The sequence below is a fragment of the Calonectris borealis genome, chromosome 1, assembly GCF_964195595.1.
Source record: "Calonectris borealis chromosome 1, bCalBor7.hap1.2, whole genome shotgun sequence".
In the NCBI taxonomy this organism is placed as follows: domain Eukaryota; kingdom Metazoa; phylum Chordata; class Aves; order Procellariiformes; family Procellariidae; genus Calonectris; species Calonectris borealis.
In genome coordinates, this window is record NC_134312.1 from 188,051,426 (window position 1) to 188,078,463 (window position 27,038).

Sequence of the window (27,038 nt, forward strand, 5' to 3'; positions counted from 1 at the left end):
GAAAACTTCCCTAGCGATAGGGACGGAGTTGTAAAACAGGGGCTTAGAGGGGTTATCTAAGCCCAATACCCCCATCTCAAAGCAGAACTGGCAGACGCCTGCCCTCTCTTTCCGTGTCCGAGACGCCATCCCACCTTTGGACCGCCTGTTCCAGTGCTTCACCATGAGTTCCCTTTGCGGAAAGCTAAGCCTAATTGTCCACTTTTTATCCATGGTAAGCGATTCACCTGCTCTTTTTTCCTCACTTTTGTGATGCTTTGATCCCTTTCCCCGGAGCTGCTCCCCAGCCCGCCATTTCCTGCCAACATGGGAGAGCACTGTCATGGCGGTGTCTCCTCTCTCCAGTCTGCTCTTCCAGTTTCTCTAGATCATTTTGCATGCTGCTGCCGTTCTCCACCACGCCGGGATAACCCTTCCCGTACAGGGCGAGAATAACTTTTTGCGGCCGCCATGTCGAGGGCCCCCGCTGCCCGCGGCCGCGCCGGGGCGGGGACTCGAACTCTCGCAACCGCAGCAGCGAGGGCCCGCCGTCCCGCCCCTCCCCTCCCCTCCCCCGCCGTGCTCCGCGAGAGGAGGAGGTTTGTCCGCCGCGGGCCACCGTCTGCCGGTGGTGCGCTGCCGTGCGGGTCCGGGCGGATACAGCGGCCGCGGGAGCAGGAAGAGCTGCCCCCGTGCACCGCCCGCTCGCCCCGTCCTCCGCCTCCGCCTCGGCCCGGCCACCTGCCCCGCCATGAGCGAGAAGGGCGAGCTGGACCTCACCGGGGCCAAGCAGAACACGGGCATGTGGCTGGTGAAGGTGAGAAGCCGCGGGCGTGCCCCCGGGCCCGGCGCGGCCTGTGGCGGCCGGGCCTCCCCTCCCGTCCCCGCCCCGCCGTGCCCGGGCTGGCGGCGGTGGCCGGCGGGTCCCGCGGAAGAGGCCGGGCGGCAGCGCAGAGCCGGGCCGTGCCTGGGGCGCGGGGGGAGCCGGCCTGCGGCGTGGGGCCGGGGTTGGCAGCGTCAGGCTTCCCTGGTGCCCCCTTTTCCCTTCCCGTGGGCGCGGGGGCTGGGCGGGCAGCGACGCGTGGCGTCTGCCCGGGTAGCTGCTGGGGTAAATGAAACCAGACAGGGAGAACGGGGTCACCTGGGAGCTGTCCCTGGCTCGTGCTTTATTAGCGGTAACAAACATGGCAGCGTAACTTGTCTTTTCCCAAAACTCTTGAGAGCCTGAGAAAGTTTGAGCGCTTCCAGATTCACGGCATTGTTAAAAAAAAACAATAAGGAAAATGAGCTCCCGTGTCTTGTCACTACAGCTCACCTTAGTGCTAGAACGGTGCAGCTATAACGCAGGCACTATGAAAAGGTGTAAAGATCATCAGATCAAACCCAAGCGCCTGTCCGGTGCGGGGCCACGCTCACGCCTGCTGCTGCTAACTAGGCCGCCGCTGCCTCGGCCTCAGCTCTCTTCTGTGGAGGGTCTTTCTACCAAGATGTCTGCTGGCAGCAACAAGCCGTGGCTCAGGAAAGAGGAGACTCGCAGCCAGTGGGGGACTATGTGTCCTGGTCCCCTTCTAGTCCTCTGTAGATGTGCCCCCATTTTTTCTAGACCTGTATTTGTTCTGTCTGGGGAGAGAGAGTAGCTCCTCCAAAGGAGCGGCCTCCTTTTCTTCCTTTGGGGACAGAGATTGGGCTCAGACCATCAACTGCAAACCTGTGGGGACAGGGGAGTACCCAAATACTGTCCTGGGTGGTGAGAGGGTGTGACACCATCAGATTACAAAGGATCTTATTGTGGCACTTGAAGATGGTGGATAATTTCAAAAATTCTGCACCGCAAAGCAAGTCTGGTGGTGGGTAGGTCGCTCCATTCGGCTTCCTGTTTCGTACTGACACCTGAATGTCTGGTTTCATGAAACCTTACTGAAAGCTGCGTAGTGCTCTGATTGTAATAGCTTATCCAGGGCAGTAAAAATGAAAGCTGACAGAAGAAAGCTGCAGAAGTGTATCATGATACTGAGTGACAGGATGATAAAACGGCAGATGAAATTCAGAGTTGAAAAATCTAATCTGATGTGCATAGAGAAAAACTATCCTAATACTTACACAGCAATTTGGTCTTTTCTGGTTGTTGTCATTAGAAAGGAGGTTTAGTTTCACAGTAGATGTGGATAACTGAGAATGTCAAAAGAGCAGATTCAGCATTGGGCATGATTACAAAAGATACAGAGAACAAAAGAGAAAATATTACTATGCCATCATATTTCCTGTATCCTGAATACTGTGTGTAGTTCTGGTCTCATCCTCCATCGTGCAAAGTATACAGTAGACCTTAACAGGTACAGGGAAGAGCACCATCAGTGATCTGGGGAACAAGGAACGGTGGCTGTGGAGGAAACTCCTAAATACATTGTTACCTTTCAGGCTGGCGAGGTGATTGATTTGGAAATCTTACAGAGATCTGTAAAGTAATAAGTAGCTTCTCGGGTGGATAGGGAAGAAATGAGTAGGGAAGAGTCAGTTCTAACACAAGAATTAAGGGTGTGTCAAATTAATTCATCTGGTGGGGCTCAGAGCAAACAAAGCAGGTACCATTTTGCACAATATGTAGTTAAGTTTTGGAACTTGTTGCAATAGGAAGTTGTGAATGTCAAAACTTCACAGAAGCTCAAAAGCCATTAGACAAACTCAGGCAAGAAAATCAGATTGAGATATTAAAAATGAATATGCTCCCATACCTCAAGGCTGCTGCGTCAAAGATCGCAGTAATTAGAATAGCATGCTGGGGAGATACCTTTTCTTTGTATGTTCTCCTGCTCTTCTGTAAGTACTGCTGTTGGCGACATTTGGAGACAGGACACTCAACTTACTTGTCCTTTAGTCTGATACAGTTTGATGGTTCTTGAAACAAGCCAGGAATTTTCAGGCACATCTATGCTTCTAGTTGATGCCACTCTGTGAGCACAGGATGCTGCCTGGTTTAATGAGAAAACTAGCATGAGAGGAACGCTTAAATATTGCTCTTCCACATAAGTGTTAATGTAATCCTTCATGCACGTGGTCTGAATTTATAATTTGGCTGTCTTCTTGTATAATAAAAATTTAAAAAATTACAAAGTTGCTAACGTTGGTAGACCATAGCAAGGGATGTGCAGGATTTTATCCTTTGAATTCCTTCGGACCTGAACTTGGAAACAACCATCCTTGTTACTAGCCCCTTCAACACACTCAGAGGCATGACAGTGTGTAGCACCTGCACTTTATCTTCACTAGCTAGGATAACGAGGCTGAATTTATCCTTCCTTTGAGGGAGAGAGCAATCAGTTCTGCTGGAATAAAAAAAACTGGTTTACTTAATTTCCTTTTAGCATGTATTATGCTAGCATAGGAAGTATTCCAGAGAGACTACTTAACAGGCAATAAAGAAATGTAGTGATGAGTATTTTAGAAGCATGAGCAGTAAGAGGAGGTACCAGAAATCGAGTGAGTCGCTTTAGTACAAACCCAGAAAGCAACTGGAATAATTTTTTCTGTGTTTTCAGTGAAAGCTAAGATAGGGAAATATTATAAGAACTGTTGGTTATGTACTTGTGGTGAAGTGAAGCCCATTTAGTGTTAGCCATTAGAATTGTTAATTTCTTGTTCCTTGTGTGATGGCTTGGTTTTTTTATTTAATCGGCTGCGTTGATCTATATTTAGAAAGATTATATCTTTATATAATTTCTTTTTTGTATGTTCAAAGGAAAACAAAAACATAGAACCTGACATCAGCCTTACTCAGTTTCTGATGTACGTACTGCATATGGATTGCTATATAGAGAAAGAGCTAATTTAATTTCATACAGAAAATCGGAAGTAGTTTATTACAGATAGGGGCTGTTTGTCTGTTTTGTTCTAAAGGCAGATAGGAAGCTGTGAATAAGCGGAAAGATGCATGGAGCAGGGGCCCTTGTGTCGTACACTACCTGCAGGGTGCCTCGTGTACTGGAGCCGGGTGTTTATGTGATCTGAGTAGCAAGAAGAAAACAGCAGTCTGAAGAGGTCTCGAAGTGATGCTTCTTAGTACGTCAGATTTCTTCTCGTGATTAAATTGTATGTTTTTTGGAGAGAAGAGTGTTCTTACCTCCAAATCCCATCGTAAAGGCCACATGTCTTGAAAACATTCAGTAGCCTTTCAGTATGGCAAGTACGCTGTCCACAAGTCATTCTTTCTGTGGGTGTATATTTTTCAAAATCCTGCTGTGGGATCTTTGAAACTTCTTCCTGCTCTGTAAAAGCAGGTCGCTCTTGTTTTCTGTACAGTCTTTCAAGGAGTGTTAAGAGTTTGAAAACTGACTGTTCTCCTTAAGTTGAACTTTCATCATGCTAAAGTTAAAAGAAAGTGGCAAATTAAGATGTCTACAGTGTGTAGAGTTTATTTAATCTTTCCTGTGATCATTTATGCCATTAGCGTGGAGCTACAGAGTTTTGAGAGTACCACCTGGTTTTAACTGAAGTAACTGTGTATAGCTAGAAGTAATCCTTTGATCACAGTCCTTCATAACCATTTTTCTTTCTCTGCATAGCCCTTGACTGCAGATGGGCCAGCAGAAAAATGATTAATTGCACTCTTTGAGACTGTTTCCCATGCAGCTGAAAGAAGCTGATTGATCTGCAACCTCTTAATCTGAATAAATTCCCTGTCTGATTATTTTATATAGCAAGTCAGTGATTTTAACAGCATGAAAGTCCTTCACTTCTTGTCCATTCATACTGAATGTGTGTCTACCTTATTACCTGGCAATATAAATTAGATAGAGATTAGGTGCGAGCACATAATAATATTTCTATTGAGTCAGCTGGGGCACACGTCATAGAATTTATCTTGGCTTTAGAAAGAAAATGGTATCTGATCTGGCATGAAATCTGCTGTAGAAAATTACCACTTTGAAAACCATGGAAAAAATATATATCAGTAGATTGTACCAGTTCATGGCTTTCTGTTGGGCATTTGTGGCATTTTTGACCCAGTGTTAGGACTTTATGGAAACATGGACTGACATTTAGTTTGGCTGAGCAGTTGGAAGACGTCTGGATTTTCTAGCGGTTCCACAGCTTCATGGGGTGCTGTGAGACTAAAGGAAAGTGCTAAGCACCAGTACCAAGGTGTTTTCTGGTGTTGTTTGTTTTTTTTTTTTGAAGAACAGGTAAATGCAAGGCTGGTGTTAAATTAATTTGAGCTTTAGGAAGTTAGCAGGTTGCTGTTTGTCAGCAAGTTCCTGAAATAGGCTCTTCGCCTCCTCAGCTGTGTAGTGAAACTTGGCTTAGTTTTATTCTATGCAAAACAAAAATCAGGCTACGAAGTGCCTCTTTGCGGCTTGAAACAGAAAATGCCACAGGCAGAGCTTAGTGTGTTTCTCTTTCTCACTGGCTTTGTCTCACACCATTTTTCTATGTGGGCACAGATGTTTTCAGTAGCTGTGGACTGTGTGAGCTAGATAAACTTTGCTGTACCAACAAAGAACATTGCTGTAAAATTAAAGAATGTAGATTTGTCCTGATGTGTCATGAGCGTATGAAGAAAAAAGATACAAAATTTCTGTATCAGAATACTTCTTTGGAAGTTGGAACAGTACATGATTTTTCCTTTAACAAGCCACTGTTTTGCTAGACACTGAGACTACAGTAGATCTTTAAGATGATGTTCTCCCAGCGACTGCTGCATCCTTATTAGAAGAAAAGGGGTTTATAGGAAGTAGTAGCTTCTATTAGACTGCTTTCAGCTATTTCCTTTTGAAAAAAATCTGTAATTTCCGTATCATTCGAACACCTTACAGTTAGTTTTAAATAGTCAGGTGTGAGATTGTCCTTATTGCCTCAGGTCTGTATTCCATCTCTTGATGTGCCACGGTACTTCTACATCTAATAGCTTGTGTGTAGGGGGCAAATTGCTCCAATCTCACATTTGTTGTACTAATGTGTCATGTTCAGTCTGTATAAAAAGCCATCGTAGAAAAGACAGTCATAATTGCTGAATGGTGGTGACAAAAACCGTGATCTGCAAATCTATGTGATCTGCAAAACATTGCACTCTGTGCTTATAACTGATTGAGCTGGCTTCTTGCAAGGAAAGGTGGACATGGCTAGAACTGATGCCACGCGGTGGAGCAGAGAAGGTAGAGAAGTTCCTCATTCCTCTGGGGCTAAACTAAGAAGCTTGAAGTGCCTCACTGGGGCTGAATGCAGGGGCTGAGCTGGGAGCTCCTCTCTGAGGCAGGGTGGTGGCAGCCACCAGCGCAGTCCACCTTTTGAAATCTTGGGAAACTGTGCCCTCACATGAGTGCTCAGATTTATAGGTGTTCATCAAGCAATAGCACCAGATATCAAAATAAACACTTAACCTTTTCATTTCACAGAATAAATGTTGTTCGTCGTCTTTAAGCTTGCCCGGTCTTTAGAGAGAACTGGGGTAACTCTGCCAAGAACTGGACACCTTCTCCTGAAAAAGGAGTGCTGTTGCTGCTGCACACAAGCGTGCATGCATCGTCACATCTGGGACACGACTGGGAGCCTGCAGAGCGTGGGTGTGCAGCACAGTGGCAGCAGCAAGGCGTTGAGGCTGGCCATGGAAGTGCCAGCTGTTGGGGTCTAGTTTACCTGGCAGTAGTCTTTTTGGCCAGAGAGTAGAGAGGCAGTGATTTCAGCTACATTGAAGGGAAAAGAGGAAAAACGGGTCTGCTTGGAAAGCCAGCTTCCAGCTTGTTGGTTGGTTACGTAGGTGCCTTTACTGTCCATCGTAAGCCCAGGTCACCTGAGATTGCAGATACCAAAACCTTTGTAACTGAAGGAATGTGTGTGGGTGAGTCAGCATCACTGGAGCAGCTTTTATTCCTTGGATGTATCAGCTTCAGCAGGGCTGCTTGTTCCTGTCCCTGCACAGACCTTTGCTTTGTGCAGTTATTCGGGGAAGCAGGTTGGGAGCCTGGTTTGGTTGGTCCATGTGCTAAATATAAAATCAGCACAGCTAAAATGTAGACGTTCCCCACACCTCCCAGCCAGATCAGTTTGCTCTTTCCATATACTGACCAGCTGCACAAAGACCTTCCTCAGTAGAGGGGAGGGGTGGGAATGAGTGATGGGAGGCAGACCTGCATAGGGTAGTTCTGCTGTTGAAGAAGTGGACATCCGGTGAGAGTAGGGGTATGGTTTGCTGCTGAATGTGTCTGAGGTTCCCAAACTCTAAGCCTTCCCTTCACAGCACCTTTTGGTCTCTGAGTTGTTATTGCCTAACTTCTCATTGTTGGATTTTTTTTTTAAGTCGTAGAGAGATGAGAATTTCTAATGAATATTTAAAAGCATAGTATTACTTGATAAAATTATTTGGACTCCTTAGTTAAGAATATGATGCTGATCTTTTTTTGCCTTTCATGATCGGATAATGGTATTTGAGATTAAAGGTATTATAAGATTTTTCCCTCATTTGGGAAATTTGGGACTCTCCACGGGCCTTATTTTTGTGCTACATTGTTCTCTCTGCTCTCCATAATAAAATATATTGTCTATTACATTTAGATCGTACTTTATTCTGAAGTAGTCAGAGTAAATGCATTTAAAGTATATACACGTATACAATTTATGTAGAATTTTAAAATCTGCTTTTCTTGAAATCTGTATTCTTTTTTTAGGTCCCCAAATACTTGTCACAACAGTGGAATAAAGCTTCAGGAAGGGGTGAAGTGGGAAAACTGAGGATTGCCAAGTAAGCCTTTACTGTACCTTATTGATTGCAATTCTTAGAAGTTACCTGCAGTAAAACAGATTATGTTGCACCTCTTATAATACATAATCCTGTTTCTTGCAAACACTGTGCATATTTCTCTGAAACTGAAAGGTACTTGCTTGTATAGTGATTATCAATACATAAATTATATGAAATTATACAGGGGAGTGGCTGTATCCCATTACATGATGTTTGATTTCTTAAACCCAAGAAATATGCACATTTAACTGGAGAATGTTCTTTAACTTACTTATGTGCTATTTTGCTGCTTCTGTTCTCACCTGCTGACTTTTCCCATTTATTCTTGGGCATCAGCATCAAAAAAAAAAATTGAGCAGCTCAGGAGTGAAGATGAGTAACAAAACTAGAATTTTAATTTGCTTTTTTATCAGGGAAGCTGAACTTGTGCAATTAGATTATGGAAACTAAAACATTAAATATTTTCTTTTGCAGAAATCAAGGAAGAACAGAAGTAAGTAATTACTAAATACAAAGGCTGTGAATGTGTTTATTTTAAATTCTAAAAATTGTGTAGAACATGCTGGTTTCTAATGTAATATATTTTTTGTTACACCTGTAATGAAGCATTTTACCACAGAATCAGGAGGAGAGTATTCTGTTCGTAGCTCTGCCCATAGGTTTACTGTGGGACTTTCATCAAGTCTCTTTGTTGCCTGAGTTTGTTTACACATCTGTAAGCAGCAACTGTAGTAGGGAGCTTTTCGCTAAACATTTTGAGATGTGTTAGTGCGAAAGTGAGAACTAAGGAGGAGGATGATAAAGCAAAAGAAGTTGGAGATGGGAGGGTTGCAATTTCAGAAAGTATTCTGTCTTAAGTTCGGAATTTGGTCCTATTAAATATAAAGCAACTTTAAGGTTTTTCTGTATGCAAAAGTTACCACATTTATTAGCAGCCTCAGTGAATGTTAGTAACTTCCTGTATCTTTTACAAGAGATAAGGAAAGTTGCATTATTTAGAATTACTTCAAATACCACATAGGTCTGTCACTGAATTAGAAGAAACTCTGGATGAAAAAATGGCAGGGAAGCAAGCCGCATTTGCCATTTGATAACCTGGCCAAACTCCTTTTAGAATAAGTGGAGAGAGTTCTACTGGAGGTTTCGATGTTTGATTGGACTCTTCTAGGCTGGAATACGAGCCAACCTCCCTAATTTTGTGAGCCCCACACCAAAATCTTGATATTGATGAGAGCCACAAAGCACATTTTGCAGTCTGTGTAGAGCCAAGTGGTGAGGAACCCCCTGAGAACAGGTGGCTTCCCGGGGACCCTGTTGCTGCATGGCAGAATGAGGCTAAGCAGGACGGACAGGAGAAGTATGCAGTGCGGGTTTGAACAGTCCCTTTTCAGGTTTCGTGCTGAGTCCTGTGGCTAGGGATTCTGGTTACCGAGTCCCCCCAGTACCTCCTCAGCTCCTGTATTGGGCATACAATGTAAACATAGCAAAGGAACTGTATTGGAACCTCTCCTGGGCTGCATGCAATTCAGGAGTCCCCAGGCTAATAACACTTGTCTGGTACATCAGCACTTTTTCTGGAACTCAGCTGGCTGTGTGAAACATTTTAAAGCACTCATACTGAACAACGTCTGAAAACCTATTATGCCTTACAATAAGTAAAATCAAATTGTTCTCTGACTTCAGGAGGAAGTAATTTACAATTTTTTAAAAGATGAGTAAATTTTATTAAGTACATGAAAGCTTTGAATTCTGTATTTCAACAGGAGATCAATATATTAAGGCTCTTATCCCACTCTTTATGTTTTTGAAATGGAAATGTGCTATACTACTTGTTTTTTCTCTGTTTTTATTTCCCCATAACTCTTAAAGCTGTGTAATTGAGTCTGTTTAGTAACACTGTGGTCATTGTGACTGTTAGGTGTCATTTACTTTGAATGAAGAGCTTGCAAGCATCAATGATATTGGAGGAAAACCTGCTTCAGTCAGTGCACCAAGGGAACATCCATTTCTTTTGCAAAGTGTGGGAGGACAGACCTTAACAGTGTTCACGGAAAGTTCATTAGGTAAGTTAGAATTCAAGTTCTTTGTTACAATTCCAGTATACGTGATTTCAATAAACTGGCTGCTGTAAAGGCCGGTAGACTCAGAAGTCAGATTTTGGCTCTGTTTTGTTGTTACCTGCATACATATCACTGTTGTTCTTTTTTTGTGTCTGTCTCTTTTTCTTCATATGATTGAGCAACTAATTTAAGTTGCCCCCATAGGGTTATCATGTACATTTCAGCTGTGGATCTGCTGAAGAGAACAGAGAGAGCATGGAATGCAGTACATTGTGCATTCCTTTTTAGGGTTTTCACTGGAAAAAATGTTTTTATGTTCCCACGGACTTTTGGGATCAACTAATACTTTTTTTCTTTCTCCTTGAATTGGTTTCTGCTGTGAATATAGTTTTATAAGAGTGCTGATTTTTCCTCTGCCCAGTTGAACAGATCTATTTTAGCAATAAACACATCTGTTCACCACGTATTCTTGAAGTATATATATGGTTTAAGTGTATTAAAGCTTAATAAGGTTATAATACCAAACAGTGCAGCAGTAAGGTTATCATTTTTCTCACTGGATTTCAGCTGTTTGGCCTGCCCTAAGTTCAGCTCAGTAGCTGTATAAGTGATTAGGATATTCAAGATCATATGTCCTAAACGGCATGTTAGACTTAAGGCACATGGTAGTGTTACACTGCACACAGTAAGTTCAGCAGACTGCCTTGCATGTAACTGCCATGTGCTGTAAGGTTCTCTACTGAGATTACATAGTCATTTTCTGGATGTTAGAGAGAAAAGGAAGGTGTCTGCAGAGCATATCTCATGGTCTGCAGAAGGTATCTCAGTTTCAGGCACTTAGGTTTTGGTGTCCCCAGAAGACAAATAATAGTAAAATTTTTTTGATACCTCTGCCTTCTGTGGGGCAGAAACCTACAGTGTGACCAGCTTCTGATGTTTTTATGTTCATAGGCTGGCAAGTAATTGATGTGATGGCAGTGTGATGCTTAATCGAATAAATGAGGGAGGGAGAATCGTAGCTCACAGGACAGAGTTAGAATACCTAGTAAGTTTGATCACCTCCTTTTTAAAATCTTTTTAAAGATTTAATGGCTGAGCATTGAGATATTAAGGCACAAGTAGCCTGACTGTCACGGTTGTGTTTAGGAATACAAGCTCTTATAGTACAACTCGGGCACTTTTCAGTTATTATCCCTTTCTCTGAAACTAATGTAGTCATGATATTGGTTTTTCACTTAAAAAAACCTGTTGTATTTTCATGTGTGTGACTTGCAACACTTTAAAAATACTGTTTTTTATAATTCATAGATTACAAATGTGGAAAGAGATAGGGAGCAAGTTTTCAATAACGTTGTAAGTATTTTAGTAGTACTGCATCCTTTTTCATTTCTCTGTGCCTCAACCTCAGAATGCTTGGCAGAAGAGAGAGATGTCAGATGTGAAGATATGTTTAGAATACACATTCAGTGATATTTGTATGTTTGCTGCAAATCCCATGGGATTTTGCTTCCCAGGACACCTTTTTATACAAAATATTGCTTCAAAAACCTCTAATGGTAGCATAAGCTGCAGTGAGTGCAGATGCTTAACTTGAATGTGGAGTATTTGTCATCAGTTAGAATGGAAGTCATTAGAATCTGATAGCTAGAAGATGCGCATTTATTTCTGTTTTACCATCTGTAATACCAGTGTCTTGAAACCTTTAGGTACTTAGAAGCTGTCCTATTTTTATTTAATCAATTAAAAATTTGGCATTTCTTAACAACTACAAAATGTTATTCGAGGACCATGGATCTATTGAGTAGAAGTTGTTATATTAATCGGGAGCAAAGGGTAGTTAGTGAAATGAGAAATGTTTGGAGTGAAACACTGAGTAAGCATAGACCCTGTCAAAACTGTTTTTGCTTGAGATTAGCAAGCATAATGTGCAGTCAGTGAGTTTTCATGAAACTCGCTTAAATACAAAATGGTTAAAACGTCTTGATGTGATGTTAAAGCTGGCGTTGGCAGTACAATCAAAAATAAACTTTAATGTGCTTTTCTTGCATGACTTTTTTTGGTTGTAAAGATGAATGTGACACAAATATTCCAAATTCCAGGCAGATTTCTTACAGACACCATGTTCCTGCAGCCATACTCTTGTGTTTGAATGTGTATCACCAATATGTTTTGAGCTCCAGGGCCAATTTCAACAAATTTTGTAGTGAATTATGGATAATGTGAAAATGGGTGTCTGAAGAGTGGAATGAAACTATATGGATACCCCAGCCGAAAGAAAGGCTGCTAGCCTATTTGATGCCAGAAAGTCCACATGGAAAAACCACTATAATTATATCAACCATGGAGAAAGACACGGCTTTGCACATCTGTTAGTCTGCAATAAGAGACAGTCATAGGAAATTGAAATTCATTCATTCTTATGGTCATGGACCAATATTTGACTTGAAATTATAATTAGCATATTTGTGTGAAAAGCATTGGTGATCTTGTTCCTTTTTCTTTTGCAAAGTGCGCTATATAACAGAATCAATATGCTGGTTTGCACAGTGGGCCAAAGATTAAGCTGCTATGGAACTGCAGGTGGCATTCCTAATGTTGCATCTGGAAGGATGTATTTGAGGAATTACATGAATGAAATATGAATAAAAAAGTGCTTCATGCACTATTGCTTTCAGTCAGTACCTTTCTTGAGGACTGAACTTATCTAAAGTGGAGCAAATTGCATAAAACAGTTGGATTTCTTTTATAAAGGGTGGGTTTTGTTGTGGGGTTTTGTGTGTTGGGTTTTTTTTTTAAATTTTATTTTTATATTTTTCTGGAGCACATTAAAAGCCCTAAGATCTATTCTGTGTGCTGTTCTCTAATCTTGGGATCCTTACGTTGTAGTGACCATCTTTTTGATGGCCTTTCAGAAGGTGAATGAGGAATGACAAAGCTGCCTCTGAAATATTTTGTAATCTTGGAAAATGCTGCAGGGAGTTTACATATTCTGGATAATTCAGCACTTCACATTGACTCGTCAGGTCAATTAGAGCAAGCAAAAGACATCAAACTTGAGAAGTAATTTAATATTTTCTGCATGTTGTAATTTCTAGTCTTCTGAATGGATTTTCTGTATTTTTTGTTTTGTCTTAACTAAACTTGCTTCTAATACCTGTTGTAGTTGGAAGAAATCCTTTAGTTCTGACATTGCAAACCTCTGCATCTCTGGTGGTCCCATATTAGTTAATGGACAGCAGTAGGCTTTTCTGAGGTGCCATTTGTTATGTCCGAAGTCTAATGAATTGCAGTTTCTTGATCTTCTGCAGTGTGTGTACTAGATCTGAGCTACTACAAAATTTGGGCTTGTCTGGTTTGGAGAAAGGAGGCTGAGGGGCGACCTCATTGCTCTCTACAGCTTCCTGAGGAGGGGAAGTGGAGAGGGAGGTGCTGGTCTCTTCTCCCTGGGGCACAGTGACAGGACGCGTGGGAATGGTTCAAAGCTGCGCCACGGGAGGGTTAGACTGGACATTGGGAAGCATTTCTTTACCGAGAGGGTGGTCAAACACTGGAACAGGCTTCCTGGAACGGCGGTCGATGCCCCAAGCCTGTCAGTGTTTAAGAGGCATTTGGGCAATGCCCTTAACAACATGCCTTAAGTTTTGGTCAGCCCTGAACTGGTCAGGCAGTTTGACTAGGTGATCGTTGTAGGTCCCTTCCAACTGAAACAGTCTATTCTATTCTGTTCTATTCTGTGTTGGATACAGCTAATAAATAAATTCAAACAGAAATTAAACTCTATTCTAAGATAAAGCTGGATAAAGTGGATCCCATCCCAGATACTATTAAAAATCTGGTCTATGCTGGCTTTCACACATGGTGTACTTTCTGTTTAGACTGACTCTGGGGTTTCTCCTGTTTCTTTTATTTTCCTATTTCTGTATTTTGAAATAGCTCTAATGAATAATACAGAGTAGTACAATGCACTCCGAAAGTACTAGTTGCAAAATACGTCCCTACTTCCTTTGCAAGGCTATTTGCACATGTGAGACATTGCATCGTCTTCATTGCTGGGCAAATCATGAAGACCTGCAGTGGTGTTCCTGAACATCAGTTTAGCAAAGCTGGTGGGAAGTGTGGCTTCTGTGATGATTGCAGAGGGATCCAAAGCACAGTTGTCTCTTGCTGTCTAGGTCTTGCTGTCTAGGCTGCTTTTAGTATTACTTCTGCATTAAATATGAACTACATTCTGTTCCATAAACATCACCATATGTACATCAACAGTTGCTATGCAACAATGCTATTTGTGCTTCTAGTCATTTTATCTTATCTTTGTCATCAGCTATCATAGCTGTAATTTTTTGGGCGGGAGGAAAGGAGAGCATTTTGCATATATTTCAATGTGTTTTATTGAACAGAATAAATTTTTCTTATGTGTGTATAGCTAAGAACTATCTAGGGGCAAGTCATGGCCTTGATATAGGATGTGTTTGGTTAAAATTGGTTTTTTCTGAGCTTCCTACTGGCAGACACCCCGGCATGAGGAAGTGCTATAATTTGACAGTTTCTTTCTTGGTTGAAAGAATGGGAACATGCTTTTGTTAAACATCTAACAGTAAACTTTTCTGATTGTGATTATAAATTAATTCCCTTACTGCTTTAATTGCCTGTTGCTTAATTTTTCTGCCAGCAGGTAGTTTAGGATTGCTGGCTCTAAATATAAGTAAAAAATGCATCTGTGTTATAGATAATGATAGAAGTTTCTTACTGAGCTAGTTCTTGGAAAAATGTGCTACTAATGTGACTTGGGAAGACACAGACCTTGGCAGGCAATTGCATCCCTGACTGTAAAGGACTGATGGGTGGAGAGGAAGATTTTACACTGTAGGCACAAATAAAGTATAAGATATTTCTGTGAAGTTGGGTGAGATGACTCATTTTATTGACTTTTTTAATATATCTTCACAACTCCCCCTTCATAAGTGGGATTGCCTTTAGTGCCTATTTTAGTGACTTTAAATTCCTTCATGCTCGTTCCATCTTACTGAAAGTAAAAAATGTTTAGAGAATTCCATTGACAGAATGACTGCCAGACCTTTGTTTCTGAGCAGCGTTCATGCATGGATTGTTGCACTGTTTCATGCCTCATGGAAGATTGCTGGCACTTAACATTGTGTTCTTCTCCAGTTTTCTGAGTCTTGTCTTCTTTCAGAATCTCAATTCCTGAAATTCAATCTTTTTTGTATTTCTGTTCAATAATACCCATAACTCTGCCTATATACCTTATAACAGCTCTTTATTCCTACACCCCTTGAATATTCTCTCCTTCTTTTGGGTTAGGTTTTTTTTCCTTTATACAGCTTCTCATATATGAAAGGACCTTTTCTGAGTTTGTACATGAATCACACCTACTATATAACTTACAATGCATGATTGTATTCCAGTGAAAATGAATATTCATAGGTTTTGTCATGGTTTAACCCTAGCCAGCAATTCAACACCACATAGCCGCTTGCTCTCTCTCCCCACCTCCGGTGGGATGGGGGAGAGAATCGGAAGAGTAAAAGTGAGAAAACTCGTGGGTTGAGATAAAGGCAGTTTAATAATTAAAGTAAAATAAGGTAAAATAGTACTACTACTAATAATAATAGAATATACAAAGCAAGTGATGCATGATGCAATTGCTCACCACCTGCTGACCGATGCCCAGCCCATCCCCAAGCAGCGATCACTGCCCCTGGCCAGCTCCTCCCAGTTTATATATTGAGCATGATGTCATATGGTATGGAATACCCCTTTGGCCAGTTTGGATCAGCTGGCCTGGCTGTGCTCCTTCCCAGCTTCTTGTGCACCTGGCAGAGCATGGGAAGCTGAAAAGTCCTTGACTATGTAAGCACTACTTAGCAACAACTAAAGCATCAGTGTGTTATCAACATTATTCTCATACTAAATCTAAAATACAGCACCATACCAGCAACTAGGAAGAAAATTAACTCTGTCCCAGCTGAAACCAGGACAGATTTGTATGCTGTATTTTGTATATTTGTATTTTGAAATATCAGATATATCCAGCCATTTAAAGAAATGAGAAGGGAAGAAACACTAGCAAAAATCCTGGAAAGATGTTTCTTTCATTAAAGCAGTTACTCCTATAATTACATTTAATTATTTTCAGTAAAATACATAGTGCTCAGAATCTTGATGCCTTGTGATAACTGCTTCTAATCTTATTAGATGAATGTTTGACTTCTCAAATTTTTCATCAAACTCTTATTTAAGAAATAAACGCCCTTCTTCATCATTCTGCTGTCTTAGCTCTGCCTGCTGAGGAGTTTTGACGTATACCTGTCTACTTTAACAGTACTTTCCAATTGTCTCTATTTGCTCAGGCTGTCACTTAACCACACATTCCAGTCTCCAAAATGCTTTGGGGTCTTACTTAATGCTTCTTTGTTCCTTTATGTACTTCAATCTTTTATGGACTGCTGTTAGCAGAAGAGGAAAAGCTATCAGCAGCCTCACGATCAAAAGAAGTAGAAGCAACAGCAGCCTTTCAGATCTCTGACATTTATGCAAATTTCCAAATATTTGTGAGGATCATAAAGAAGACGCAACCCATGATCAGAAAAGCAGAATATGTGACTCAAGCTAGTCTAATTACAGGCAGCATTTTGATGGGTCAAGATTTCGTATGTATTATTGTGACATTTAGAAAACAACTGCGACTGCTTACATCATCTCTCTTCTCCATCTCTAAAAAATGGAAATTGTATTTATTTACTTACTTCATATGAGTGTTGTGAGGATTAACAAATTACTGTAAAGTGGATTCAGCTGGCTGGCAGGGGTAAGCTCCTAATTTTCTTTTCATTTTTGTTATTAAAACTATAGACTGTTAATTCCTGTACAAATTTAAACAATTGAGGATATAATGCACAAAATTTATGGGATGTTAGAATGGGCTCAGTGTGATGGGAATAGAATTGGCTTTCTGCCTACTTCAGTGACTTTAAATTTCTTTCTTTGTTTTTTTCAGGCTCACTGATGTATGTGTTAAAAAAAAAAAAAACAACCCCAAAAAACCCAAAACCAAACAAAAAACCCCCAACCTCTCCCCCAAAAAACCCCAACCAACCAACCAATCAACCAATCCCAGCCTGTTGACATTTATCTGTGAATCTTGCATGTTGTGGAGGAGGCTCAGCAGCTGTAGTCTGCATTGATAAAATATATTGAGTAGACATAGTACAACTTCCTTTACCTTCTTCATGATATTAATACTGAGAAGATTTTTGAAGCAGAGACTTGTGACCTAATAATAACAAAACCAAATTGTCTAACGATGAGGAAGACAACCCCACTTTTTTGCGTGGCTTGAATTTTGTCTGGTTTTTTGTCTCTGCTGTTGAGATTCTGTTGCTACATTCAAGCAAACACACACACTCCCCCTGTAGACATGATACACATTTATTGTTAGTTGAATCAGAGATGCCATTACCAATTTTTAAGTGTGGTGTCTTATGCAGTAGTTTTGGCTAGGTAGCTAGTCTTTTCATTGAAACAGAATTAAAAAGAAACATCTTTGAATCCAGCAGCTTGTTACATCTCAGTCCAGGCAGGAGTTGCTATCTTAGTATGTTTGCACGTTCTGCATTATGTCCTCTTTACTTCTTGTGTGTGTACTGAATGTTTCCTTAATTAAGTTACAATTGAGTTAGGGTGGTGGTTGGGTAATAACATTATGCTGTAAATGTGCTAAATACACACAAGAAAAGTCAGTGAGAAAATATATGTTTTTCTGCAAGCAGGCTATCTTGCATGTATATCTGAAAGTTGGCAGGGATCTTAACTTGCTTTGTGAATGCTCATGGGTGGGAAGAGGCCATACAACGATGTTTTCTCAGTGAGAAAGCACATGCCTTCAGCTGCTAAGACTGAGGACAGCCACCAGTAAAGAAAGAAGGATCTGTGAGATACTGCTTTTTCCATTTGCATTAGTCCTCAGGCTGTCAGCCATCTCAGTGAGTAAACAGGGCCATCAGCCATGAAAGCCAGCAAGAATCAGTGGCAATAAAAAGGTTTTGTAAAATATTTCATGTTTTCAGTTCTGTTAATACCCAGCCTGTAAATGGCAGAAATGATCAAACTAACTGAACTCAAAAATTACTCTCTGAGTTAGAGCAGTAATTCACTCTCGCCTGTAAGTAAATAGTCTGTAGTGATAGCTGTGACATGTCTGAGTTGAAAGCTAAGGGCAAGTATATTTTACCATTTTTAACTGCACTTCAGGGAACTGAAAATGTTCTTTTTATTCTCTACCTTAGAAGATGTGTAAAAAGGAGAAATACAGGAGGAGCAGTCAAATCTCAGGTTGACAAATTTATGTAGGGGTTTAACTTCATAGGACTTGGTAAGCGTTAGAACTCAGTTTACCAAAAAACATCCACTGGCAGCCATTTCTTGAAAGATGGGATTGGAATTTCATGGAGAAAGCTGTTTCTGAATCTGACTCTGCCATTCACCCGAGTGATAATTTCTTGGCAAGTCACTTTGCAACACTTGTGTCTAGATTTTTCCTTCATACCTACTTTGATTCTCTGCATTGTGGACGGGAGATGTCTCTGATTATGTGTATTTTTTATACCTAACAAGTTGGGCTACAGTACCATTTGAGGGCCAATGATCAGAAAGGAAAAAGACTGAAGAAATAAATCCTTGCATGATCTGCAGAAAGTGTAGAGAAGAGGTTGATCAAGTTCAAAAATTTACCTAATGCCAATTAAGAGCATTCTTTTGCAGAACCTTGATTTTTTTTTAAATATACAAAAATAATACTTATTTGTCTAGAGTGACCAGTGAGATAAATGGATACTATTCATTGCTTAAGTATAAGCCTGTTACTGATTTTGTATAAATGTGTAACTTTCATTCCTGCAGAACTCAATCAGAGGTGTAATGGAATTCTCTCATTTAAGTTGTGAGTTTGGGCACTAAAGGAGATATTTTTTGTTGCTCCCTGAGGCAAATTATTCTTCAGAAAGTAAATTTATAAACATTAATCAAACCCAGTAGTTGTGATTTTTATCATAATTTATCATTCTTTGCTTTAAAACCCACTTTTTAGATGTAATTTCAAATAATCAACACAGAAACATTATGTTTCCTTTTTTGTTAATTTGGTTTTTTTTCCAGAAATCCAACCAGAAGAAAAATCTGAAAGCAGCAGCACTGGTAAGTGTGGACACTTTCTTTGAAACACTTAAGAAATTACTTAAAACTGCACTTTTCAGTTTTACTTTTCAAGAAATTGGTAGATTAAAAATAAAAAGGTGTCTTTTTTGTTATATTTCTAGGGTAAAATATCATAAAATTGAATAATTACTTAATAAACTGATTGTCTGCTGCAACCAAAAGCTTAAATTATTAATATTTTTTTATTTAAATAAAGGGGAAAAAAATGATGAGGGAGAGCTTTAGAAATGTAATGTTCTTTAGAGTGTTATTTTAGTGGTTTTTTTTTAATTTTATTTCTCAACTCTTTTTTGTAGGTTCATTGTTTGTATCTTTCAGTTTGAACTCTTTCCTCTTGATTGGAAAGTTTGTAGCAAATTTCCAAATCTTTTGTTATTTGATTTTAATTGCAGTCCGAAAAATAGTGTCATAGTATTGTACTTTATTCATTTTTTCTAATGAAAAAATCTTTCTTGTGAAAGATCTATAAATTCTTTGGAAAGAGTCAAAAATGGTTAGTTCACGGATATTACCTACCAGTTACATGTTGGTCAGTCCAACGATGTTTTAAGTACAGTTAAAATTTCTAAGGGTGCTTCTCAAACTGCAATTGCTATAGTAAAAGTGGTTTTTTTACACAGTTCAGAGTAGTAAATGAAAGTATTGCCCTTCGATTAGTTTTTTTTTTGTGAAATGGGCAAACGCTTATATCAGATAGGATATCAGGAGGTAGCCTTAGGGATCTAAAGATTTTATTTCAGGTCTGAGCTAGTCTGTGCAGGCTTCCTTTACAGCTACTGAAGGAGGCTGTTCCAGAAAGTCTTATTCTAACATAGGTGTGTGCAAGCGCAATTCCCCAGCAGCTCGAGCAGAGCTCTCCTGAGGCTCTGTGTTCCTAGCCTGCTCCCTTCTCGTCTGCTAAATCCTTTGGGCTTACATTACTGAAATGCCCAGAAAGGTACACGACAGCATAAGACACTTACAGTGTCAAGTAGTGTTTAATAAAAATCCCCTTTTCTGCTTTTATTAAAGAAAGAGATGTTTCAAAAATATCATTAATGTACTAGCACAAATAAGCGCCAATGTTAGCAAGAGCCTGTGAATCTGGGAAACTAGACACAGCTGATACAAAATATATAGACAAATCTCAGTTGCGTTAGTAGAAGGATTACCTCTGATGCACATAGATTAAATAGTGCTGAGACTGGGCTGGCACTTTTAAGTGGTAATGGCAGAGGTAGTACATGGACTGGAAAGAGTCTCATGCCCCTGCCTTTCTTAAAAAGCAATTCCTAAAACTAATGCTAGTGGATTTTCAAAACGTCGTCTTGAAAGTAATTTTTTGGACACTTTAACATGGAGATGTCTGGTTTTTCTACTATTTGACTTTTATTTGAATTGCATTTCAGCATCAAATGTTGTCAAAAATGTGTACTTTGTGTCTGGCTAGGAGTAGGGTTTGGGTTTTGTTTTTGTAGGAGGGCATTTTCTGTAATATTGAGATATTTTTATTACTGGCTTAAGCATGTCAAAGACTAGTGTTAGAAATGCTATAGTCTGTAGACTTGTACTGAATTCAAGGTGTGTTTTATAACTTGCAATTTTTCTCAGTTACTTGTTAAAACCTGTTCACTCTGATTATATGTTAATTGTGGTGCGGCTTTAAGGTTATGAAGGGCTACTTTCTAGAGATTAGTATTTTATACCACTTGAAAACTGAGACTCACTGCTGTGGGATGTCACATGTAAAGTAGATCTTGAGGGTTTTATATTTACATTCCATTTCTCTGATGTTCTTTAGTTGTAGGCATGCACACTTGGTTTTGCTTGGCTTTTAGGGGTTTTTTTCCTGTTTCAGTTTGGGTTTGCATTTGAATGATTGAATTGTCTGCTCTTAGCTCTTGGTGTCTCCTTGTTCCGCAAATATTGTGTAAGATGGTCACATGTTTAGTTGTTCGTATTTTTGCTTCGGTCAGAAGAATGAGTTACTGTATGCTGGGGGCTGTTTAAACACACTGACAAAATGAAGCGCTGAACCCATTTGATGGAATCAAGCTGTTTGGGGATTCAGTTTCTGAGCAATGGTAGTTGGTTACACTGGGGCATTTAATGGAGGACACTCAGCCATCAGTTGCGCTTATTTGCTTATTCATTTTTTTTCTCAAAATCATTGTGGAACTCAGCTTACCTTTTCCAAACTACCTTTCAAGTAATTCAGGTTATGGAGTGCTCCATTTTGCTGTTAATCTACTTTACCTTGGCCTACAATAAGTACTTTTGAGGCAAAGATGATGTCTTTTATGTATTTATGTAGCATTTTAGCATAACAAGACCCTAATGACTGCTTTTAGGTGTTATTTTAATACAAATATGTAAGGTTTATTTGTAGTTACAAAGTAAATAAAGGAGGTGAATAACACTCAGATATCCTTTCATTTACATCCTTAAACCGTTTCCCCACATTTTTACATTGGGAGGATACTGTCAACCTTCAGAATTTCTTATGTCATAAATCATTCAGATAACGTATGACATTTTTAATCACACTTATTGTTGGACTTGTTGTAAACCACTTACCAAAAGGCAAGATATTACGAGCATTGCCACTCTGCTTGATACCATTTGGAGAGAGACAATGTGATACTGGATCAGAGCAAAGATAATGTAGCTGGTATCCTGTCACCAGTGGTGGTCAATAGCAGATGCCATGAGAAGAGTAGAAAAACAACAGAGAAGCATAGTGATACCTCCCCAAAATAGTTCTTCCAGCATTTAATGATTCATAGCTCAGAGAGATCCAAAGCTAGGGGTGATAGTGTTTTATTTAACAGGCCCTTGAGGATTTTCCTTCTATGAAGTATCCCTGTTGGTTTTTGAGCCCATGTAAACTTTTAGTGTTCATAATATCTTCAATGATGCTATGGTTACAGTCAAAATAATCAGGAATTAAGACATACCTGAAACAAGTTTACCTAAACTAAATTTGAGCTCCTTTTGCATATGCAGTTTGATAATTTTAGATCACTTTTTCACAGAAATGCTATTTGATCAGTGTGTGTGATAAATAGTGCTCAGGGATTCAACCAATGTTGTTTAGTGCCTGAAGGCTGTTTTTTGTTAAATGCGAAAGGAGGGTAGCAAATTATACACTCAGCTAAAGGCAAACAGAAACGAGCATTGACTCTGCTTCTTTCTATATGATGCTGAGCAAGTGATTTAAACCCAAATATGTGTATGTAGCTCCTGTTTGCTTATGGCTTCTCTTGCACCTACGTGTAAGTGCCATCAGTGGTGACGGAAACTGTGGAAACCCAAGCATTTCTGCCAGTTAAAGTGTGACCTGCCCCTACCCCAAAATAAAAATACCCAGAAGCTGCTTCCCTGAACCTGTGTAGTCTGTTGAGAATGATATGGTGAAGAAATGCATTCTCATGTAAAAGCAAATGTACTTATGTACTGTCCTTGTTGAAGTGCGTTAAAGGAAAGTTGCGTGGGCAACAATTGATTATGATGTTGCCTAAGCTTTGAGAATGTAGTTTTGAAAACATAGTATTTCCTTCAGGGGTGGGGGGGTGGATGTATCAGCTCTGCATGAACTACAGATGCACCTTTTTCTTCAAGAATGTGTATATCAAGGACTGTTATGTGCAACCTAGTAGTTGAAATTCCTGAACCTGCTTCAAACCAATTGAACTCCTGAACTGTATCCAAATTTCATCTCTTAAAGTCTTTGATGTAAGTTTATAGCAAATAGCAGCCTTCAGGACTTAACATACTTTTGGACAAGGTGTTAGTCATCTCTTTACCTAAACCTGCCAGTGAGTAATACAAAATGCCTTCTAGTGAAGGGGGAGGCATCATTGGGACCATTTCTGATTTGGCTTTGGGTAAAAGGACTAAATTTTCTGAGTTGCTGCAGACAATAGAGTGTGAACCTGGTATTAAAATTTTGCCAATTGTGAATGTACGTGTTTGACAGCAGACACAAATATACAACACTTGAATTGTCTGTAGATCACACTTGCTTCATTTTTGATGTTGCAATAAAAAAAAAAATTCAGGTGTTGATTATATATGTGTTGGAATATTTGAAATTCAGTGTAAGCACTTTGATACACTGAACTGCATGCAGTAAAATCAGCAATTTTTTGTTAAAGGCACAGAGTTTTTGTGACACAGAACTGCATAAAGCTACTAAATGCACATTTGATTTAATCCACTTTAAAGCAGTTAACATATATTAATTATACTTACTTATTTAAAAGTGAAGCTCTAACTGAAAAATTATCATCACGAGGAATAAAACAGTAATTCTTAAATACTAGCTCGAAACTCAGTGTTGAAGATGACTTAGTTATAGAATCTGCCATTTTCAAGCCACAGAAACAGTTTTTGTCTTGGACGCATAACTGGTTTTGTTGGCAGTAAATGCAACCAAACTTATAATACGAGCTTCCTAGTAGTTTTCCAGGAGCCGTAATCAGTAATGAGACTCCATTTGCAGCTGTTAAAACACACAAAGAAGCAACAGTTCCTGCTTTAAGGTATATGTAGTCAAAGTCTATCATACTGGTTATAATAAATATTGTGGAGAATCAGGGAAGGGGCGCTGGTAGAACAGCAAAAAGGACATGAATTTAATGTAGGTCAACACTAACCGGAGTTAAATTTTTTAAGAACTTGCATAAATGGTCTTCGTGTCCTTGGGGTCTGGCTATTTATTTTTGTATGCTGTATGAATATTCTAAATTTATGTTTGCCTGAGCAGCACTGATATATTTATTGTCATGCAGTCTCTATCCTGAGAACAGAACCCGATATAAAACAGTGGAAGTTAATCCCACGAGCCTATTCTGTCCTTCAGCAATGTCCGCGTCCAGCTTGTCGAAGTACTGTGCTAAGCAGAAGCACGCTTTTGGCTCGTATCAAAGTTCTTGGTCTTCCCTTCTGACCCTCGAGAAATCCCAGGAATTTCAGCCATGCCTAGCATTGCAGATCATGACTCCACAAATTGTGTTTGTCTTCTGTGAGGGATTTTGCTGATTATTGCGGATCACCCACCTACCAGCACGATCACATTTGATGGGTTCAGACCTTTGCAGTATTGCAAATTAGAGCCTTGAATGATGGATCAAAGGGGCAGAGGGAGATCAAATGCTTGCTGCCTTGGCCAGTACAAGACTGGCATGTAGCAGATGTAAAGCCAGCAGGAGGCAGTTTCAAAGTAAATAAAAAGAGGTCATTCTGCACTCGGAATGTAACTGAGCTATTGAATTCCTCGCCAGAAGATGTGGATGTGAAGGTGGTATTTGCTAAAGGCTTACATGACCTTAGAGGAGACCGAAGAGGTATGTGAAAGAAAATCCACCAAAGGATACTAAGATTGAGAGGACATCTGATTTAAGAGACCACAAGCCACAAAAGTCTGGTGGACACTGGGATGCATACCCAGTAGGAGAATCATACATGGCTGCTCTGTCCTTAGGCTTCTTCATGGATATCTGCTTTTGGCCACTTTGCTGGAGTCATGATGCTGAGCAAAGCAGACCTTTAGTCTGATCCAGTTCTGTTACTCTCAGACTCTGCTTTTTTTTTCCCTCTGTTTTTTTTTTTGTCAGTTCTGTACTGTTACACAGCTTGCATCGGGGTAGTTGAAGTTTTGTCTTTTTAACCATGGAAGTAACTTTTGAGGGGGAAGGCGATGAAGGCAAAGGCAACAACAGCTCTTCTGAGGTTGGTGTAGTCATTTACCTCTGGCTTTGCTAACTGCAGCTGCGAGAGCACTGGAGGCTGCAGCACAGTAGGACCTGAGCTTTCTGGATGCTTCAGACTGGAAACAGTCTAGCAGAGCTCATTTGGTGCTCTGCCTGAGCTATAAGCCTTTTCCAGCAGCAGCATCTTGCCAACAGCTGTGGTGATACAGGAGCAAGAACAGCGTGTAGCTGTCTTACTCATGCAGGTTGTCTTAGGGATTTCTGCACTGTACTCTGTGGGCAAACCCTAAAATCATCATCTGTGCGTGGCAGAAAACTCTTATAGAGGTGGACTTTTATCATCATATGAGAAGGCATAAAATAGCCTACATGTTAGATTTCTGTCCTGTTGGGAAAGAACATTATTTGCTATGCGTTTTAGAAAATGTGTTGGAAATATCACAAGACCTGGCAATGCTGCAGGCCTTAGATAAAGTTAGTATTGATAAGACTCCTAACCTGAGAGTACCTTTTTCTCTGTTTAGCCGATTCTTATCGGCCTGGCTTGCAGGACCTTTAATTTGTCTCCTTTGAGATTACCAGTTTCAGCATTGAGAAAATGCGCTGCTTTATCCCTAATACTTGCCAAAGGCTTTATTTAAGTAGTAGAGAGGCAATAAATGACTGGGTTTGGTGTTACAGTTGCTTGTTCTGTTTACGGTTTTTGATGCTTAGCCTGTTCATTGATAGTTTGTTTGCTTAATTTTTTCTTCCTAATTGAGAGAGTCTGTACCCACCTCTGACCTGTTCTTTTTTTTTCTTCATCTGTTCACTCTGGTACAAAATCAAGAACCTCCTTTGAGATAACAAGCAGCTTTCTGTGGAGCTGCAACAGTAGATTTGTAGCTCAAGGTTTACTATTAACAAATTTTAAAAAAAGTGAATCTCTCCATTTCTCTGACTTTTGCTGCAAAAAAAGAAAATTGCCTTTCTGAAACCTGACATATGAAAAGCCAAAAGAGAAATTTAATTTATTTTGTTTTTTTTTTAATTTTTTTTTTTTAATTTAGTAATTTCAGGATAATTAGACATTGCTTGTGTTGTAAAACCTCTGCGTTGCACTGTGTTGGCATCTGTGCTTTCTCCATAAACCCAAGGCCCCCAGCTGACGGTCACTGACACGGAATCCCTCAGCCCTCCTCTTCATCTCCTAGTGCTCAGGTATTGGAGGCTCTCTCACCACACTGCTCCCTCCGCATCCTCGCTGCTCAGGGAGTCCGGCACTGCAAAATTCCCTGAGCATCAGGCCCACGGCTCTAGCAAGCCCCTTGGATCCTCATCTTCCTGGGGCATTCCCCTAGCAAGCAGCCTTGGGCTTTTAAATCTGTATTCTCATCTCCTTGGTGTGCTCCTGCAGCGGTGAAGTGCCACCCCCTTACACAGGATGCCGAATCTCCCTTCAAGAGGTGTGAGCAAGAAAACCTGCCGCCTCCTTCTGGCCAGGCTTTTGAGACCTGGAGCAAAGCTGCTCTTGAAAGCTGGGGTGAGGTGGTGTCAAAGGCAGAGTGTAGCGATCTAATTTTTCAGGTAACTGAAATAACACTTGGGGTAGAACTAGTGGAATCCCCCTTTAATGTCCAGAAAGGTTGTGGGTTTCATGAACTCTATAAACTGAGGTTATGTCCCCAAAAGTCACAGCACCAGTAAACAACGCAATACTATAATAACTTTTAGCATTATCAGGAGTTTACAGACCTTCAGAATGGCTCGATTTTTAACAGTCATCTTCTAACTGCTTGGTTTTGAAACCTTAACATGTTGAACTTGCATGTCATCATGCCCTAACAGGGTTTTAAATGAGTAGCTGCTGTTTACAGCTGTTCTTATTGTACCAGTTTTGTGAACGTGTTTGTTTCTGAATTAGCAGAGCAGTATTCTTTTCTGAAGCTTAAAATGAACAAATACGGTGTTAAATGATAAAGGCAATGACGTTAAACTGGAACCAGCACAGATAGAAACAGCTTTTTGGGAGACTGTTGCTTTAGCTGTGTGTGGTACTCCTACTACGCACATTTTTAGGAAAAGAAATCAATTGTCTGGTTCTACAGGATATTATGCAATTTCTTTCAGAAGGAAAGGCAACTGCGCTTTCTTTTTCCGAGTGCTTGCTCATCCGTGTTCCTCAGGTGTCATCATATATCTCCCTCCTACCTTCTCCAGTCCTTGCCGCGCTTCTCGTTTTCTGGCATTCTGTTGTGAATGATGATGATTTATAGAGGCAGTGTTTTGAGACAATGTTCTGTGTGGTATATCTATACGTAGGACTTACAGAATGTCAATTTCAAAAATAATTAAAAAACATAA

General features: G+C 40.2%; 1 protein-coding gene across 3 annotated transcripts in view; it reads left to right on the forward strand.

Moving 5' to 3' along the window:
* Positions 1-524: 524 nt before the first annotated feature.
* GTF2F2 (general transcription factor IIF subunit 2) overlaps positions 525-27,038 on the forward strand; it is a 97,554-nt gene continuing 71,040 nt past the window's right edge. Inside the window, exons 1-5 of one of the 3 annotated variants that reach the window (XM_075139578.1) lie at positions 525-796; positions 7,638-7,711; positions 8,186-8,204; positions 9,630-9,774; positions 18,943-18,981. In XM_075139578.1, coding sequence (XP_074995679.1) covers positions 731-796; positions 7,638-7,711; positions 8,186-8,204; positions 9,630-9,774; positions 18,943-18,981 — 343 coding nt within the window. In that variant the 5' untranslated portion in view covers positions 525-730. The remainder of the gene's footprint in view (positions 797-7,637; positions 7,712-8,185; positions 8,205-9,629; positions 9,775-18,942; positions 18,982-27,038) is intronic. The other 2 variants (XM_075139577.1, XM_075139576.1) reach the window with 2 other exon arrangements.